Consider the following 20566-nt stretch of genomic DNA (forward strand, 5'->3'; position numbering starts at 1 on the left):
AACAAAGTCTTCAATGGAGACGTTACTGGGCCCGCTCGAGCAAATCAATGAACAACGGGAGGGCCTTTACCTTACCTTTACCTCTATTGCTGGTTATGAAAACCGTATGATATCTCACGGTCACGACAACGGCTGCGTGATTTTGGATTTCTGATATTTTACTAATTAAATCTGGAGGGACTTCTGACAAGAGCCAGAAAATTACGAGATTGGTATCTGTGCATCTGGTGCCATGGCTGTGCAGGAGAGCCGCTCATGGGGGCATACTACTCTCTTCTTATCTTACCTATCCTCAGCCCCACACACACTTGTGGTTAGTTTTGACCATTGACCAGTCTTCCTAACCTCTGTTTTTCATGACCATGGATATTAGTCTTCTACTACATATATATTTTTATATACCATAAATGAATGCTGTCATTCTATATCTGTCCCCATCCTTCTGACTCATTTCACTCAGCATGATATTCTCCATGTCCATCCATTCATAGGCAAATTTCATGACTTCATTTTTCCTGACAGCTGCAGAGTGTTCCATTGTGTAGATGTGCCATAGTTTCTTTATCCAGTCATCTATCCTTGGATTGTTTCCAGATGAATTTATTAATATATGCAATCAGAGAGGCAAAAAATATAGTCGAAGTGACATCTGCAATTGTTTGTTCATTGCAGCACTCTTTACAATAGCCAGAATCTGGAAAAAACCTGAGTGCCCAAGAACAGATGACTGGTTAAAGAAACTTTGGTACATTTACACAATGGAGTACTATGTAGCTGTTAGAAAAGATGAAGTTATGAAATTTACATACAAGTGTTACTACATGGAAAGTATCATGTTAAACGAAATGAGTCAGAAAGAGCAGGATAGACACAGAAAGATTGCATTCATCTGGGGAACATAAAGCAACAAAATGGGAGACTAACACCCAGGAATGGCTGAGATTAGTACCAGGAATTTTGCTCCATGAATGGAAGGCCAGCCACACGTGCTAGGGGAAAAGGAAGCTCAGATAGAGAAGAGAGCACCAAATAAAGGGTGTTGGGAGGATCCTCCCAGGGTGGGAGAAGCATGCTGAAAGTAGACTATAGACCAAACATGATTGCCATTCAATGCCTCTCTTGCAAAACACAGTACCCAAAAGAAGAGAGAGAGAACAAGGGGGAATGCCCTGCCACAGAGGCAGGGTGGGATGGGGGGTATGGGGGGTGGGAGGGATGCTGGGACCCGTGGTGGTGGAGGATGGGCACTGGTGGAGGGATGGGTACTTGATCATTGTATAACTGAAACCCAAGCACAAAAAATTTTAAGTCTATAACTGTACCTCATGGTGTTTCACTAATAAAAAAATTTTTTTAAAAAAGACTGAGTATTAAGTCTCAGTTCCACTCGCCCCTTTCACTTTCTCTTTCTATGAAAATAATTTAATTTCTTACAGTTGAGGTTTGGGTGGAGCGATAGCACAGCAGGTAGGGCATTTGCCTTGCACGCAGCTGACCCGGGTTTGATTCCTCTATCCCTCTCAGGGAGCCTGGCAAGCTACCGAGAGTATCCCGCCCGCATGGCAGAGCCTGGAAAGCTCCCCTTGGCGTATTCAATATGTCAAAAACAGTCACAATAAGTCTCACAATGGAGACATTACTAGTGCCTGATCGACCAAATCGATGAACAACAGGAGGACAGGATAGGACAGGACAGGACAGTTGAGGTTTCATTCACAAACTTCAGTTTTTTTTCTTTAGGAAAATTTAGATTAGGGATTTAGTGATAACTCAATGCCAAGTGGCTACCATGCAAGCTTGGGACAACTGAACCTGGGAGTTAGATCCCTGGCATCACCCGTATGCATCAAGCACATACTCCACACTCCTTTGGGATCTCTAGCACCACAACAAAGTGTGTGAACATGGTAATCAAAATGTGTGTAAGCAATACAGCCAAAGAGTGCAAGCATGAACAAACACCACAACCAACTGGGTGTGCCCTTCAGCACCACTGGGTGTGCTCCCTACCCACAAAAAAATATATATATATCCTAAAATAAATAAAGTACGTTTTATTTAAAATGCAGATCCGTCTCTTCCACAAACAAAAAGAAATGTTCTTTTGCTTGCTTCATTGCCTTTGGTACGGAAGTAAGGAGTAACATTTGGAGGGACAGTTTATAAAAGCAAAATCTTTTCAAATTCTTGAGACTTTCATGCAGTTTGAGAAGAGATTTTTTTTTATATTTCATGTACTTTCTTCTTTGGGACTTTCTATTTAAGGATCAGTTTAAAAATACAGTCCCACTCTCTGAAGCAGTAAGGTTGGGAACTATGGATTCCACATTTCACGTTTCTAGAGACTTTCAGTCACTTTAAAGGGGGGAAAACAGAATGAAAAGAAACAAAAATAAAATATATCTTATTTTGATAGACTAAAGACACTGGAATAAAATGAATCAAGTCTTTTATCTTTTTTTTTTTTTTTTTTTGCTTTTTTAGGTCACACCCAGCGGTACACAGGGGGGGTTACTCCTGGTTTTGCACTCAGGAATTACTCCTGCGGTGCTTGGGGGACCATATGGTATGCTGGGAATCAAACCCAGGTCAGCTGCGTGCAAGGCAAACACCCTACCCACTGTGCTATCGCTCCAGTCCCTGATTCAAGTTTTAATGCGAATAGTCCGAAGAACTATTTGCCTTACATATGGCCCAGGTTCAATCTCCAGTACCCCATATGCTCCCCCAAGTACTGCCAGGAGCACTCCCTGAGTGCAGAGCCAGGAATGTCCTGAACATCTCTGGGTTTTCCTCCCTCCCCACCCCCACACAAAAAAACCCCACAAAAGCAAGCTTGATGGAATTGCATTCTTAAAATAGTTACCTTGAGTATTTGGTTGGGGGGTGGGGTGGCCTACTCAAAGATATAGTTTTCAAAGTTTAGTTATACATTTAGAACCCAGAACTTATCCTCTAATTTCTGAGAAACTTTATTTAGAGGATTGGTTTATGATCACTTGTTTCTGTAAAATTAAAGACCTCTTCCATACCTAGGTCAAACCAAAGTTCAGTATATTTGAAAAATTATTTCCTTTATTTAAAATGATTTTCGTTTCTTTCAGACTTCCATTTCTCAACACATTATTGACCAGGAGACAGGAAATGAGTCATTTGACATCTGGGTCTATTTGATTACTTCAGCTGCATCACCTTAGATGTACTCCGAAGCACTTGAGTACATCCTTAGCAATATATTCATTTAAGGAAGCAAAGACGAAGTGAAGAGTGTGAGTTTTGATATAAAGATGATTGGACTGTGGGCACTAAGGTCACTATCCTCAATACAGAGAGAAAGTATTGACACAGTTTGGTTTTTTGTTTTGTTTTATACTTGAAACAGAATGTAGAGATTAAGTAGCTGAGTTTCTGGCTGGCAGGATTCTGGTTATTTGGGGTTCTTGTTCACCTGAAAGAATTTAGAGCTGTTTTTCAAATATGTGTCATTTGGGAAACAGAGCAGGGTGAGGAAGTTTGAAGACTGGATTCTTAGGTTCTATACTGGAGCTTCTCAACCTTGCCCTAACAGTGATACCCTGCCAAACTTGTTTCCTTCCCCATCATACTGTTGGCAACTAGTCTCTTATTCCCCTACTACATGATTTTCTCTTGTGGTCCCTTCAAAACATGTTGCTCTAGTCCAACCATGGCCATTCCAGTCAGTACATCTCTGATTTCCTCTACACTGCAGACTGGGCTCTACATCAATATTTTAAATAGAATCAATTGAAAATATTGGATTCCCTAAAACTCCTTTCAGGGAAAGTACTGAGGTGGTTTAGAAGGAAAATAAGAAGCATGTGGGGCTGGAGAGAATACAAGCGTTCAGACTCTTGCTTTTGACCCTGGTTTGGAACCTGGCACCACACATGATCCCCCACTACCAGGGGTCACTCCTGAGCTCAGAGCCAAAAGTAACCCCCGAGGACCATTGGGATTGGTTCAACCCCACCCAAACAAAGCCCTGCTCTCCTCAAATTTTAGGAAAGGCGATAACACAGGAAGTTGAACTCTTTTTTTTTTTTTAGGGAAAGTACCATAAGTGGTTAGAAGGAAAAAAGAAATTAAATACTTCAGAATGGACTGATCATAAAAATGTGTGGCCACTAAACAGTTCCTCAGGAAGGTAAGTCCTAATATCTTCAAAACTTTTATGTAACTTAAGAATATATAACTTTAAAACTTTTATGTACCTGAAGAAGATATAGATTTGAGGACAAAACTGAACCACTTGTGAAAATAGGGGCCGGTGTACAATTGGTAGGGCATTTGCATAGGTTGACCCAGGTTCAATTCCTGACACCTTCGATGGTTCCAAGCATCATCAGAAGTGGTCCTTGGATACAGAGCCAGGAATAAGCCTTGAACACTGCTGCTGTGCGCCACCCCCTGCCCCCAAACCAAAACAACAAAAAGAAAATAGGGAATCGACTGTCTGTGAGACAGGAAGGACAAACAGACTCTCTCACTCAACATAGCCTGTGGAACTTGGGAGAAGTATGCCAAGAAGACACTGGGAAGTTGCCCCAGTAAGAGACAATGTACAATTCTTTCAACACTGTACTCTTCCAGCAACATTTAGCAAAGCACGTACAATGCTTTAGAACTTATATTGTGAATTAATCTTTCAGTGGGGCTGGAGTGTGAGAACAGCGAGTAGGGTGTTTGCATGCGGCCGACCTGGGTTCAATTCCCAGCATCCCATATGTTCCCCTGAGCACCTCCAGGAGTAATTCCTGAGTGCAGAACCAGTAGTAACCCCTGAGCATCGCCTGGTGTGACCCGGGGTGGGGGGAGGGGAATGGGAATAGCTGCAGGCTGTTCATGTAGACTTATTCTGTTCTGTAACAAGCCTGGGCAAATATACCTCAGCACTACAATAGTGAAACAAGGTGTCACCCCAATAGTGAAACGAGGTGCATGTCATTAAGTGTTTGTGCAAAGCAACCTGAAAAAGCCAATATAGCATGGTGTGTTGCTCCAGGGGGTTATAACAAAATCATCCTTAATAGTCTGTTTTGAGGGGCACATTCCCAGGGATTGACCAGGAGTTACTCATGGTTCAGATATAAATTTGACTACTACTGTTAAATTTTTTCTTCACCATCTGTGTAGGACAAACTTAGGCAGGCGGCTATGACTTGAAAAATATCACTGTCACAAAAATCACTTTTTTGGTAGAGGTTAAAGATGATTTCTGCCTCCTGGAGGCATAGTTTATAGTTTAGGTAAGAAAGCCTTCTGGTAGGCTTCTGAATAAACTCTCTTCTAAGTCAAAGTGCTGAATTTCAAGGACATGCCATCAAGCTTATAAGCATTTAGTGAATTCTTGATTAAAACTTGGAATCTTACACTTCAATTATGTTATAGGAAAGGAGAGAGTAATTATTCACTTGACTTATGTTGGATATCTCTGTGCTCTCTGCTATAACTACTGAGTTTGGGGTAAATTAATAATAAACGAAGCTCTTGCGAAGCTTAGAATTTGTCAATCTCTTTTATTTGGGGGAAGAGTGTGTGTGTGTGTGTGTGTGTGTGTGTGTGTGTGTGTGTGTGTGTGTGTGAAGCATACATCTGAGCATTGTTCAGGAAAGTCTGGAGGCTACTTCAGGTGGTATTTGGTGGGAACAGTTCAACTCTCAAAACGTGCTAGGGGAAAAGGAAGCTCAGATAGAGAAGAGAGCACCAAATAAAGGGTGTTGGGAGGATCCTCCTAGGGTAGGAGAAGCATGCTGAAAGTAGACTATAGACCAAACATGATTGCCACTCAATGCCTCTCTTGCAAACCACAGAACCCAAAAGGAGATTGAGAACAAAAGGGAATTCCCTGCCACAGAGGCAGGGTGGGATGGCGGGGATGGGGGGTGGGAGGGATTGTTGGGACCCATGGTGGTGAAGGATGGGCGCTGGTGGAGGGATGGGTACTTGATCATTGTATAACTGAAACCCAAGCACAAAAATTTGTAAGTCTATAACTGTACCTCATGGTGTTTCACTAATAAAAAAAATTAAATTAAATTAAATTAAAAAAAAAAAAGAAACAAAACTTGACCAGCAATGACATGCTACGGGGGTTAAGCAGCGCTGAGGGCACCAGGTCCACACCTGGTGATGCTGGGGGCTGTGGTGGGCCACAGGGTACTGGAGACCCAAACTGAGGGCTGGGGGTGTGGCTCAGCTGGAGAGCACAGACCTGCTTTGTATGAGGTCCTGGGTTTGTTTCTGGGCACTTTGCCCCACCTCAAAAATAGTTTTTCAACTTTGAAAACTTGTTCATCTAAATTTGGGACAACACATTCTTCTGAAGGGTGATCTTTTTGCTTTGCAAAAGTCACGCCATCATTTTCACATTAACTAATTTTTTCAGTAGGAAACATTCTTATCTTAGATATCCCTCAGGTTCACTGGCTCTTTTTTGGGACTAACTGGTTCCCGAAAGAACTGTTTTCATTAATGATCACTATGGGCACGACAGGAACTTAATAATGAAAGTTTGAAAGTACAGGGATATACTTGATAACATTTCAGGACAACCATAATCATAATGCTCAAAAAGAAATGGAGAGGATGAAGAGAGAGAGAGAGAAAGAGATAGATAGAGAGAGAGGTACATTGGTAAAGGAGGGACGGGTATCAGAACATTGTAAGACTGAAACCCAATCACGAACAACTTTGTGTCTCATGGTGATTCAATAAAAAAAATAATAAGGAAAACCTGTTCTTGTCTGAATGACCTACTCACCAAATGTATTTTTAATTTCAAATTAAAAATTTTGCATTCTGGTCCCAATTTTTGTTTTTTGGGTCATATCCAGCAGTGCTCAGGGTTCACTTCTTGGTCTGTGCTCAGGGATCACAATTGGCAGGCTTGGGGAACCACAAGGGTTTTAATTCCAGTAGGACACATTCAAGGCAAATATCCTACCTGCTGTACTGTACAATCATCTGGATTCCCAGTTTTTAATGGCTTAAAGCATTCACAAATTCTAAGTCTTACAGCCCTACCTTCATAGCCATGGACAGATGTTCAACTAAAGTTTCCCTGATGACTAACAAAAGGTCCACTAGCCTTTTGTACCTTATTTTGGATTTGCTGCAAATTCTGCACTTTCTAATGACATTTTCCTCACTCGGCTGCAGTAGTAGCAGTTGACTTTGGACCCACTCCCAAGCATGCCTGGCTGAACTACCTTCCTGCTTCAGGGTTGTATATTTAATTTTACGAGTGCTTATCTTTCAGGGCTATCAGTAAGCCACACCTCAACTCACTCATATCCTAGTAACCTTCACTATTATCACTCAGCACGTTTGTCCTCTATTCCAGAGGCCACTTCACTAGAGTTGAACTAATCTTCTCAGGCAATATTTCAATGTCCCTGAATTTTAACCTCTGCACCAGTATCCCAAGTAGCTGCTGGTGGGGGTGTGGGTGGAAACTATCCTGTACTGTACATCTATGGAATCGAGACTGGAAAGAACTCTGCACTCCAAGGTTAACCAAGTGATTCTAGTACAGTACTGGCTTGCTATTGGGCACACCCACTACAATTTGGTTCCTGATGTAATTTTCACTTTTCTCTTCCCTACCATAAATTTATCATCTTTCAGAGTTTAGAAGTAATCCTGTTACTCTCCCCCCTCCTCCCCGACCTTTTTATTCCACACTACATCCACCAACATGATGTGGATACCAAGTTGCTGGACTCAATGCAAAAGGCACTATACCATTCCCTCCCTTCAAGCACAGCCACTCAGTGATTAAACATGTATTTATTTTAGTTCAGTTAAAACATACATTGTTTCATTGAAACGGTGTAGCACTTTGCCAACAAATCATACCAGAATTGTTGGCCTCTAGTACAGTGAAGAAATTTACACTATATACAGAAAGTTAACACACCCGGGCTCCCAAAGCTTTCATTACACTAGATCATATTTGATTTCATTATTCTAGATACATTTTGATAACTACTGCATTTTGAAAATTTAAATGTCTGAATTTACACCAAGTTTTCGTGAAAAAATATGTTTAGTATTTTTTATTGCAAATACACCTGAAACATTATTTTAAATTGTTAGTGTTTATAGAATGTCAATTTGTTGGTACTGAAATCTTTGTACAGGTACTTTGCGGGACAATTCTTATAGTTACATAATATGAAGTTCATCAAAATGCAGTTAAGAAACTTACAGGAATATATACACTTGAACTCAAATCCCAAACCTATTATATACAAGCTATTTACAAATACATATGGACAGACAATGTATGTACATAGATTATCATAAATATTGAAAAATAGGTTAGCTTTAATGGATTAATGCTGTTCTATAAATAACATTACAGTTATAACTGAAACATCCATGGAAGACAGTAATGCAAAATGAGGTGACAAGACAGTGGTTTTAATACTGAAGACTGCTCGTTAACGGGAGTTTACTGCTTAGGAATCTCCGGGCAGACAAGATAGCCCGCCAGAGTATCATGCAACGGAGTTTACCATACTCGGTTGATTTAGGTCTTCTAACAGTAGAGAAGAGGATAGGAGAAGCCTTCCCACCTTGATTTGCCGTGAAAAAATTTTGTTCATTCCTTTCTGGTTACCATGGTATTTTCTCTCAGATGAAAAGACCATACGCGTAGAAAACCATACTTGGCATTATCTGGCAGGTCTGAGAAAAGCAATTCTTTCCCGGAACACAAGTTGAAGTGCCAATTCTTGGTTTGAACTAGGCGAGGTTCTGGATTTGAAGGAGTGAGTACCAAAAGCCTAATTAAATGAAAGCAGTGCTATAGAATCCATCTTCTCACTGCCTTTCTAGACGGTCCCCAATTACTTCGTTTTTGTAGAGATACACAAAAATGGACCATTGGTTTCACTCAGCGTAGCACTACATAACGTCTTCCGGTTCCACAAAGGTCTTTATTTACAGACACTGTCTGTAACATAAGTCACATGTCACATATAATACAAAAAAATGTGTAACAAAAACTGTCTGCCCCATTTCTGGCCCTTGCTCAAAACTGAAATCTTTCCAGAGAAAAACTAAGAGCCAGATGACCAATTGATGATTCCATTATTTGCTTCCTTCAACCACTAATGGAATCACGTGTATTAGATTTTAGACACAATGTCATAGGAGTGAAGTACCACATTATTTAATAATATATATTCACCATACACTGTAAAGTACAATAAATGTGCTCTTAAAGCCATGTATTTTTTTTTTACTTCTAACTGGGATTGAAATGGGAGGGTGAACATGCAGTGGACCAACTACTTACACTCAGGGTGCACTGTCTCCCCCAATAACATTGCTGGATGTAAACAAATATTCTATGTTGTACAAGAATGAGATGACGGTACAGTGCAATGAGTTTGGTTTTTTTTTTTTTAAAAAAGCTTACTGCATGAGAAAGCCAAGGGCCTTTATAAAAAAAATTATACCAAAATATTGGTTTAACTTGTGGATAAAACCTCTACTATAGACAAAACATGAACACGACAAAGCCATACATTGTCAAGTAATTCTAACTTCCAGTAGCAGATGAGCATTTTAAAGTTGTACTCTGAATATTATTGTTTGGGCTTATATAGCCATAAAAAAAAAATGCCCATTTTCCACTGATGGAAGCAATGTCAAAAAAAAAAAGCTGGCCCCCAAAAAACACAACAAAAAAATCACCCCAGAGTTGTCACCACAACTCCGGAGACAAATGCAACTGAATAAACCCTGTTTTACCCAATTGCACTATTTGGTACCTCAAAACTAGATATTTTACTTCCCACAGAAACTTCTGGATTACTGTCCATTCTAAAAGGTTGAAGTAATTAACCAAATTATGGGGACAGAAAAAAGATGAAGCACTAATCTAACAATAATTTAACTCTCCTTCAAATAAAAAATTTGAGCGAAAAATGAAACAAAAAACACAACTATATGCTCCTACTCACGGTACAATTACATCATTTCTCTAGAAATCATTTTGGATAAAAAATGTATTTGGCTTATGCCTATAAAAAGGCAAATAATTTCTTAATACTAACATTTGTTTTCAAATACCATTGAAATTTCTTTTATGGAATTTATTGACAACCGTTTTTGGACAAAGTTCAAAAAAAGCAATTTCGTAAAAGTAAAATAGTGCTTCTGAGGTCTTTAAATATTTTTGGTACAAAAAATAATAAGAGTTTTCTCAATACTTTGCTGTAAATTAAGAATTGTTTCTCACATCGAATGGTTCCATTAGGCACATTCAAGTAAAATCATAAAATATCCAAGTTAAACAATGACACAGCCAAACATGTGGCTTGATAAAGAGTTCGTCCATTCTCTGGAATGGAATAAAATTGTCACTTCCGTTAACCCGAGAACTCGTGGTTTTGTAGTTAATATCCATTTCTATCATACAGAATAGTTTCTTAACAAAAAAAACAAACGAAAGAGTTCACTTATTCTGCACTCAGAAGAACCAGCGAGGAATCTGCACTTCAAAAGGAAGTGAAACGAAAATATCAGGTGAATTTCATTAGCAGTTGAGTGTTGCCTCAATACTGGCATCAAATGGACTGTCGGAGTTTTCTGGTGCTGCCAGTTAGTGGCCACCTCCAGAAGCATTGTGTACCCAATCCAAAACAATCAAGGCCATACTTCCGGTCATCACCACTATGCCACTTAGCAGGAAGAACACGGCCTGCAATGAGCACAGAGGAAACTGATCAGTAAGCAATCAAACAAGTAGCTAAGTAATTCTTCCTATTTTAAATGGGCTTCTGACTACTCAAACTATGTCAGTAATATTTTAAGGAGTTACACATTACTTTGCTAAAGATACTTTTAATAAGTGTTAAGTGATCAGCATACAAAGCACCTGTCTTGAATGGTCTAAAATCTCACTTTTTCATTCTTTCGTCTAAAAGAAAAAGGTATGCAATTTTCTTTGCTAAACAAAGAATGTATTACAACTAGACTGGAGCCTTTTCTTTTCCTTCCATTTTTAAGGTGAAATTTTAAACAGTATCAAAGCTTATGATCTAAGAGATATGAGAAAGCTTACCAATAAAATCCTACGCTTTTCAATTATTACAATATATTTATTTCACATATGCAGTGCCAGAGATCCAACACAAGGTTCTTAACCCAAACATGTACTCTACCACTGAGTCATATTCCCCGAACTATATAGAGTAAAACAAAATGAGTACAGGTATTAATCTGTAAGTTTACTTATTATACTTTGCTTTAAAATCTAACTCCCAGTGCTTTGAAAATGCTCTCCTTCAATTAAACACCATCTTTATCTTTTTTATATATCCACTGGCCATGTTAAGTTCCTGTCATAGGCAGTCTGACTACCTACCAATTAAGCAAATATTACAAGTTTAGACAACAGTTTTATACTAGCATACTTGTACGCTTCTATCAACTAATTTCTACCCCTTTAACCTCTCCTTCCTCCCCTAGTTTTCCATTCCTCATTACTTACTAGAAACATAAAAAAGCGATCACAAGTATCACCATAAAAACTAAAATTTAAACTAAGGGTCTTAAAAGAATAAAATCAAAATCAGTTGAAATTTCTGGTATTTGATTATTACTATTTTGACAATCAGGAATCTTGAACTCACCCCAATCTTTTGTACAGATTTCATAGATTCTTTCTTGACTAACTTTATGTAGAAGGCAGACGGAAGAATAAAAATCAACATAGCAGCAGCAGATGCACCTATTAGAGAATAGATGTATTTTCTTGAGAATCCAATGAATCAAACTGCAGCTCATTTTTAAAAACCTTAAAATCCCAGATAATCTTAACCAACTTTGATATCTGAAAGAAACCTTACCAATAAAACCGAAGATATCTCTAATAGTCGGGACAAAGATGACAAGCAAATTAGTAAATGCCAAGATGGACACTGTAATGATACTGTGACGCAACCAACTGAAATCTTTCGCTGCACAGAACAAGTGGGTTATAGAACTCCGAATCTGCAATACAAAGAAATTTAGAATTTCAGCTGTATTTAAAAAATCCAATAGAAAATGTCTAAGACAAGTAGGTATTTGAATAAAGCACGCCCTCCTTTACCCATTTTTTAAATGTGCAAACAATAAAAAAGATTAATGCATCATCTCAATTATGATTAAAGATGCTCGAATAGATTTAACACCTCTAACATATTCTAAGCCTCTTGGAAACTACCACCAACTTACTAATGCCTTAATAGGTATTCCTTTTTTGCTCAAATCATAAAAACCTCCCCATCTTAATTTATATTTAATTGCTGGGCTAAACCAGCAGTGCACAGGTCTAGGCTACCCCTCAGAGGGGTCAGGAATTGCTCCTGGCAGCACCGGGGATTGAAACCAGTCCTTCTCCATACAAAGCACACACTCAGCCTTTGAGCTATCTCTCTGGAACACATTCCTGCTGAGAGCAGAGCAGGTATTGGTTGGTTTACTTACCGGGAAAATAACTACTGGCACCGTCAGAGTTACAGCCACTAACACAGCCAAACGGACAATGAGGAGAAGAATATCAGTTCCCAGTATAGTGGAGTAGGTATGGAGCAATTCTGACTCAACATGATCTATAGGGCGGGGGAAAAAAAACCCAAAATTTAGTCTGCCACTTTCTCTACAGATGATGTAGAAAATCTCAAATACACAAACTCTGCACCAAAGTTATTAGCTACTCACAAAACTATTCTAAGCTGAGGCTAATAAGATTAATTTGGCATTAGGGTCAAAGCAATTATTGTATAACACTGAAGGAAAATTTTCCTAAATAACAAGTAGAGATTTAGCCACATGACCCCCCATTAAAAAACAACAGGAGTTCAACAACTAAATCTCCTGGTTTGGCTGACAACTGTGTGGATACTGTACAATGGGACAGGGGTGGAAAAGAGCTAAGATGAACTTAGATGCAAACTCGTAGCTCTAAATACACAATATTGCAGCACTGTTTACAATAGCCAGAATCTGGAAAAAACCTGAGATGACTGGATATAGAAACTTTGGTACATCTACACAACGGAGTACTATGTAGCTGTTAGAAAAGATGAAGTTATGAAATTTACATCCAAGTGGTACTACATGGAAAGTATCATGCTAAGTGAAATGAGTCAGAAAGAGAGGGATAGACATAGAAAGATTGCATTCATCTGGGGAACATAAAGTAACAAAATAGGAGACTAACACCCAAGAATAGCCGAGATAAGTACCAGAAGGATTACTCCATGGCTTGGAGGCCAGCCACACATGCTAGGGGAAAAGGGGAAAAGGAAGCTCAGATAGAGAAAGGAGCACCAAATAAAGGGTGTTAGGCGGATCCTCCCAGAATGGGAGATGCATGCTGAAAGTAGACTATAGACCAAACATGATTGGCACTCAATGCCTCTTTTGCAAACCACAACACCCAAAAGGAGAGAGAGAGAACAAAAAGGAATGCCCTGCCACAGAGGCGGGATGGGATGGGCGGGGAGGGATACTGGGATCTGTGGTGGTGGAAAATGGGCACTGGTGGAGGGATGGGTACTTGATCATTGTATAACTGAAACCCAAGCACAAAAATTTGTAAGTCTACAACTGTACCTCATGGTGTTTCACTAATTAAAAAAAACACACACTTTTATCCTATGACTAATGGTGAATTTTAAAACATGTTCTCTAGACATTACTTATTAAATAGGTTGTTAAGAAATCCTATTTCTCATCACAAAATATACCAAAATAAGTGGTTTTCTCTAAAGTGATGCAACTACACATCTGAAAGTATTAATTTTTCAGTAGTTCTTTTTCTGATAGAGTAGACATGATTTACCATAGAACGTCAGATATCCAAAGAGAGCAGCAAGCAGATACATCAGAAACATAGCAAAAAACGAAATCTTGGACACATTCATCATTCTTCTACGGCTGCGGCTATGTCAATTTAAAGGAAAATACAAATGTTAACAACAACGAATTTTTCCATTTTCTCAATAAATTTTTACCAAAGTGAAAAAAGCACTCACCCTTTCAGCTCTTCGTAAATGGGAAGAATAGCAGGATGGCAAACAAATGAAAAGGTCAGAATTGGCACAGCATAGACAGTCTGGAAAAAAAGTGAATATTTACTCATTATCAGTTATGCAACTTGGATTTTATAATCTTAAAATCCAAACCTAGTCCTTCCACGCATGAGCCTCCATCCTTCTGACTCACTGTGATCAATATTCCAATATTTACAGCAAATGTCTGATTTATTATCATTATTTTTCCCTCAATTTAAAGGTATAACCCAACCCTTTCTTCTTACTCTTAATAATTAATTACATTTTCCAAAGAGGAGTTATTTTTCCTTCTCTTCCTCTGCCTTCCCCTAACATTTGCAAAGGATAGTTCCCTCTTCTCAAAATCTTTCTAGAAAATAATTTTACCTGAGAGTTGAAAATAAAATAACGTGGCTTGCAAGATTCATGGCTAGTCACATTAAATGCTGGATCAAGAGCAAAAGATGTTGTCTGTGTTAAGGTGCTGTTTATTGTTTCATTAATTATCAAAGCAACTTCAATAGGACAAGGAATCTGAAATTTCTTGCAAATCACCTGGAAATAGAAAATATTTTGCATGTGTCAAACTGAATGTGAACAGGATTTATTAAAAATGTGTATCTAAGCTTTGAAGAAAAACTGCACCTACCACAATCAGAAAGAACATCATACACAATAAGGAAAGGCCACTGGTATATCCCAAATATCCTATTAAAAAAGAGATATGAATGAAACAGGGTAAAACGTTTAAGACAAACATTCTCTAATCGATTCTCTAGAAGAGCTCCATGTAAACATACAAATTTCTCATTTTTCAGTCAACTAGCTGGTAAGAAACTCAGTTCAATTGGTTTGCTCACCTAAATTTCTCAGCAGTGACAAAGGAAGAATGAGCACCAGTGATACCAGAAGAACCAAATAGTCTCCATTCAGATACCACAATCTGAATTAAAAAAACAAAAAGGGAAGGAAATAAGGTCAGAAACATTCCAAATACCTTCAGAACAACACAGAAACATGTTCCTGTGGGACTCATTTTACAGAAATACTATGAAAGTACAAAAGAGACAGGTCCAGGAAAGTATCTCTTGCTTAAAAAGCCTACACGGCAATAAACTTCTGTGTCCTGGGATGAATAACATGCAGGTTAGAAAATGGGGTAGGAACAGTGTAACTTTTGTCCCACTGTTGGCTCGGGGAAGGCCGCCAGATTATTCATAACATAAAACACTTGTTAAAGGCTTGAAACGAACGCTGGGAAGAAAGCAGCATTGTTAAGCCAGCAATCTTATCTTTAGGCATGTTTAGAAAAGTTGTACGCCAACTTTGTCATAGTTTTAGCTTGCAATTTTAACGCTAGAATCAAGGAATTAGAACAAGTTTCTTTTCGTATTTGTTAATAGTTATTAAACATATAAGAGAAAATCTTCATACTAATAACATACTAACAACAGGTGGAAACAAAACCTCAAAATCCAAGCCTCCACCCACTCGAATATATTCCAGGTTTTCAAGAGTCTGCTCTAACATTCTGGTCTGTAACTCAAAAAATAGTCAAAATACCTTGTAAATTAAAAAAAAAAAGTATTAAGCATCTCTCTTAAGAGTTCCAGCAGTGTGGCATTTCCCCCTTTTGGGGAAATAACTTTCCCTTCTGGCAGGCACCCTCTTTTAAAAAAATCATCACTTTCTTTCCCACTGATTTCAAAGACCCCACAGGAAAGTAATAAACTATGCTTAATTAAACTTCTAAAGCTACAGCGATAATTAGACCTATCTATTTGGAAATCATCAGCCATGAGTAAGCTGGGAAGTACTCCTGCCTGTTTACTAAATGTAAAGTAACTTTTTCCAGTGGGTAGAAACTGTAGTTTCCACAACAAAACAAGGCCATATTTTCGAGTATCCTGCATTTTTAAATGCTTCAAGGGTTGAGAATTTAAAATCCACAACCAGAGAGGAATTGGTTTTAGTCCCAACCGACTTTCCAAAATGTGACTCTGTTATAACTGCTTACTGAATACACAGAGAAAAGCGAAGTTCTAGAAAACTCGTTTTCACACACAGGGTAGAAATTAGTTACCCAGAGTTACAGCTATCACCCTCTGGTCAAATGGGAGACTTCTTAATTTCAACAGGAAAATTTATGAAAAATGATTTTCTGGTAAAAATTTTGTATCCGACTTTGCTATAATTTTCTTATGAGTAACCTTACTTAGCACCTACCCAGTTTTATCTTCAATGTTCATTAATGCCTGGATCACCAAAGGTAACTCATATTTCACTATGAAGAGGTAGCTTGACATAGCTGGAGGAAAACAAAATTATACCATTACAAGTGCAAAATGCGGCACGTGACACCCAAAGTATTGTGTCAGCACAGCTACACGAAGAGCCAAGACACCCGACCTGTCTTTCAAAACATTCTTACCTCCAATATTCTGCATTGTAATTGATCCAGAGGCAGCAAGCTTTCCAACCATTCCAAATGCCTTATGCCCCAACTGTTCATACATTAAAGACCCTGTGATTTGAAGAACAAAGAAGCATGAAGCAAGGATAAAGGAAAAGAAAATTATGCCACGAAATTTAGAAATAAAAAGATCTTTGCTCTACCTCCTTCATTGGCAGTCTTCAACAGGAGATGAACAGAATACAGGGAAAATATTGACACAAATGTCAAGAGAATTCTGATGAGAAGAAAAGGCAGTTATTAGCATAAAGACAATTCTCTTTAGTTGCTAGATAAACATTACATATGGAACATGTTCTCTTATTTCTTGTGGCATTGACAGAATGATCCCGAGTATTAGTGTTCACTATCCTAAGCTGTAATTCTCAACATCTCTGAACTGCCACAAAAAACTCATGCCTTCAATGTTTCTATAGCACTGGCTAGCAGAGGTGACACAGAGGATGGAGACAGTGAGCATACCGCTGCCTTCCTTCCCAGTGGTAAGAGTTATGAAAGATGTATTTTGATTCCGGCTTCAAAATGGTTAACTATAAACTTGCCGTGTCTCTGTTTAATCTGAAAGACCTGTCAGCAAACCCAGCCTACTAGGTGTTTGTGCAGGTCAACGGCACTGTCAGCAGGGTTGAGGACGTGATATCCAAATATGTGAGATAACTATAAAATCTACTATTAAAAGCTTTACAAACAACTGGCATCAAACAGATAAGTGCTGATGATAAACTCTACTGCATCTCGTGGTGTGAAATAAGAGCTCCAGCATTGTGACCAAGTTAAAACCTGCGCTAGAATAAACAAGCTAGATCTGTCTCCTCTCGATTCCTCTACTCCAAGTGAAACATGGAGGGGTGAAGGGTGTGCTGAGGGCCGGAGAGAACAGACTAAAGGGCCCCCAATTTTGTTTAGTTTTCCTTTGGGGCACGGGCTCTCATTCCAGTTTCAATTTCCTTCCACTTCAGATAAATCAAGAAAAACAGACTTCTTCAATAGTAGGCGGGAAGAAAAAAAAAAAATCAAGACTTAGAATGAAACCATCAGTGTCATTTAACTGGATAAAGTTGTTGGGTTTACTCAAAAGCAATTTTCCAAGTGTTCTGATAAATCTGATCCTTCTTCCCTGACACAGAAAAGATGAGGGATGAACGCATTTTGTTATCTTTGAGATCACTTCCAACTGCCAGAATCATCCTACTTAAGATGGTAATTAGAGTTGTTTGACCAGCCAGATAATGGAAGCCATAAGCTTTTGGTCCATTTACCTCTAAGTAGGAAATTCCTAAGCTCACTCTAGGGCCAATCATTAAATTCATATATTAAAAAAATTTTCAAAAGGTTGAGGGTAAAAATAAAGTGTGAGGATAGGATGATATTAACTTTGCTTTCATAGATGAAACAAATCATGCATTTTATCTCATGTCAATTCTAAACTATAACCACACTGGTAGCACTTAAAAACTGCCTTTAATTTTTATACCTGATTAGGTAGGTGTTCAAATACTTTAACAATGAAGCCATTCAAATTTCCCACTAAAATCTTTGAAATTCTAGGGTCCTTTATATGTAAATTCTTAAGAGGTGTCAAAATGCCTCTTGCTAACAGACCAAATCCCAGCTTCCAACACACATAGGCTCAACTTTAATCTGGACTTTTCTTCACAGAGCAGGACTCTGCAAAGCTATTCTTTCCGTGAATACTCTTTTCTGCTGAAAAAAAAATAAACTGGATAGAAGGGAGTCAGCTAACCAAAATACATCTGCCCTAAAGGGACAATTCTATACTATACTTTAAATGACACAAACATCCTGTTGTCAAGACCCTATGTATCTAGCTATGCTTAAACTTAATGGTATGATACAAACATCACTGAAAATTTAAGCTCAAATTCTTCAGAGTTTTGTTTTGGGTTTTTTCCTGAAAACGTTCATGGTTTTTGCTATGGCATATGGTAACCATACAAACCTGGAATATTTCTCAAAAAGCCACATACATACACACACTCAAAAGAACACCAATGAGTTGCTGCTCAGTGTCCAGAAAATTATGACTCATTTTTCTTAAAGCAAACACGCTCCAGGTTAGGCAAATACCGTCACACCCTGCGTTTTTTTTTTTAAACAAAGAAGTTTCGACAGCAGACTGTGTGAATTCATTTATCAAACTGACTTGGAGATACTGTAGTTTTTGCATCAGCTTTTGCCAAAACAAAATTTCTAACTATTCTAGATTTACTTATTGTTCCTTTTTAATCATTCCACTGCTTACAGCGTTAAAGCCCGGCCTGACTGACTTTTGGCATGAGTGCCACGTTTCAAGTCACCCTACTTTTGTCCGAATTGGCTTTCTTGACATTGGCCATCATGCAGTTATAGGACAGATTGTGGATTTCTTACGATTTTAAGCAAATGCTTTTGAGATGTCAACTACTTCCACTATAAATTCTAGTTCTGAAGCCAAAATATGTTGCATCATCAAAGTAACTGCCCTCACGGCAGACTCACTACTTACACATACTTACATAAAAAGAGCAATTCCAGTATTAGCCATGGCATAAGAAAGCCCAAGGATTCCACTGCCCACAATCGCATTGCTCAGATTAAATACTGACATTCCAAAGGAAGTAGTACCTGGATGCTACATAGAGGGAAAACGATAACCAAACATATGACAATAATTAAATGGGGGAAAACCAGGTTTGGGCAAGTCAGATTTGAAATCTAAAAGTCAAACTAAGCTTTTACTCCACAAAGCCACACACACAGAAACGATCAAGGTGCACTTACAAAGTCCGTTTCATACTTCTTCTTCCCCAAATTTGATTCAAGTAAAAAGTTTTGGTTTTCAGGATCTGCATCTGCGTAATGGCTGCCAAAGAGGGGGTGAGGAGGAGATGCTTTAAGTTGGCTTGAACTATACAACCAAGTCTCCTTTTTCAAATATTTTTACTAGCGAATCACCATGAGGTACAGTAGTAGACTTACAAACTTTCCTGCTTGCATTTCAGTCATACAATGATAGAAAACCCATCTCTCCACCACCAAAGGTCCCAGTATCCCTCCCACCAACCCCCCACCCGGTTTCTGCTGCAGGGTATTCCCTTTTGCTCTCTCTCTCTCCTTTTGGGTGTTGTGGTTTGCAATTAAGTGGCCACGATATTCCGTCTCTAGTCTACTTTCAGCCCGCATCTCCCACCCGAACAACAACTAAGTCTCTTAATACAACACGGCTGCCAGCCACCGAGTTCTGGTCTGCGTTTTTTCTGAAATGCAGGCGCCAGCCTTCCCTGGACCCCTTCATCCACACCAAAACAGGCTCGGGCTCCCTTTTTGGAGATCCCCTTCACTGATCTCCCCCCATCCGTGCATCCAAGCATTCTGACAGGGACGTTGCACGTCCCCGGACCCCGCAATGCATGCAAAGCATCCCAAGAGGGATGTTGCACGTCCCCGGATCCCCCTGTGCACACCAGCTTCCGAAGACGGATGCTGCACGTCCCCAACCCCCCAGTGCATGCAAGCATCCAGCCGGAGATGCTGCATGCACGCCCCGGTCCGGCGCCCACCTCTTCAGGGCGGCCTGCTTGGTGGGGTAGGCGTAGTTGAAGTCGCTGTTGGAGCTGTAGCTGCTGCTGTCCTCGTCCGGGGAGATGTTGAACCTCCCCATCTCGGCCTTCTTCATGGCGGGGGCGGCGGGGGCCGGTGCGGGCGCGGCGCGCGGGGGTCTCCTTTGTCCTGGCCCGCGCCGCCTGCGGAGGTGAGAGGGCGGCGTCAGGCCCGCGCGGCCGCAGCCCCGCCCCCCCCGCGCGCCCACGTGACGCGCCGCCGCGCGGCTGATTCACCCCCCGCCGGGCGAGTGGAAAAGTACCGGCGCGCGCGGGGCGGGGGCGCGCCCGGCCCGGAAAAGTACCGGCAGCTGCGCGCGAGAACAAAGCTGCGCCGGCGCCCGCCCGGCCCCGGGGAGCGGCCGGGGGGCGGGGGGTGCCCCGGGCTCGCGGCCTCGACGCTCGGCAGCCCCGGG

At 39.9% G+C, this 20566-nt stretch overlaps 1 protein-coding gene across 2 annotated transcripts; it reads right to left on the reverse strand.

The window, feature by feature from the left end:
- Window positions 1-7793: 7793 nt before the first annotated feature.
- On the reverse strand, window positions 7794-20257 carry SLC38A2 (solute carrier family 38 member 2). 2 transcript variants are annotated; one of them, XM_056117804.1, is made up of 15 exons: window positions 20112-20257; window positions 19333-19414; window positions 19068-19183; window positions 16695-16768; window positions 16510-16602; window positions 16305-16386; window positions 14939-15021; window positions 14728-14786; window positions 14466-14633; window positions 14061-14140; window positions 13868-13968; window positions 12508-12632; window positions 11886-12030; window positions 11670-11767; window positions 7794-10735 (listed from the first exon to the last, which is right to left on the reverse strand). In XM_056117804.1, exons 1-15 carry the CDS (start codon window positions 20225-20227, stop codon window positions 10637-10639), a joined length of 1521 nt encoding a protein of 506 aa, XP_055973779.1. In that variant the 5' UTR covers window positions 20228-20257; the 3' UTR covers window positions 7794-10636. The 2 variants fall into 2 exon arrangements, with proteins under 2 accessions (XP_055973779.1, XP_055973780.1); XM_056117805.1 differs by lacking the exon at window positions 19068-19183 and having other exon boundaries at window positions 20112-20238.
- Between the last annotated feature and the right edge of the window lie 309 nt (window positions 20258-20566).

This window comes from Sorex fumeus, unplaced genomic scaffold, assembly GCF_029834395.1.
Source record: "Sorex fumeus unplaced genomic scaffold, SorFum_2.1 ptg000036l, whole genome shotgun sequence".
Classification (NCBI taxonomy): Eukaryota; Metazoa; Chordata; class Mammalia; order Eulipotyphla; family Soricidae; genus Sorex; species Sorex fumeus.

Bases quoted from the DNA above. Each gene is read 5' to 3' on its own strand.
- SLC38A2 (XM_056117804.1), bottom strand. From the start codon at position 20,227: ATGAAGAAGGCCGAGATGGGGAGGTTCAACATCTCCCCGGACGAGGAC. The intron at 16,769-19,067 runs GTAAGTATGTGT...TCTTCTCATCAG, and splicing joins ACTGGAATTGCTCTTTTTAT to AATTCTCTTGACATTTGTGT. The intron at 12,031-12,507 runs GTAAGTAAACCA...TTTGTATTGCAG, and splicing joins TGCCAGTAGTTATTTTCCCG to ATTCGGAGTTCTATAACCCA.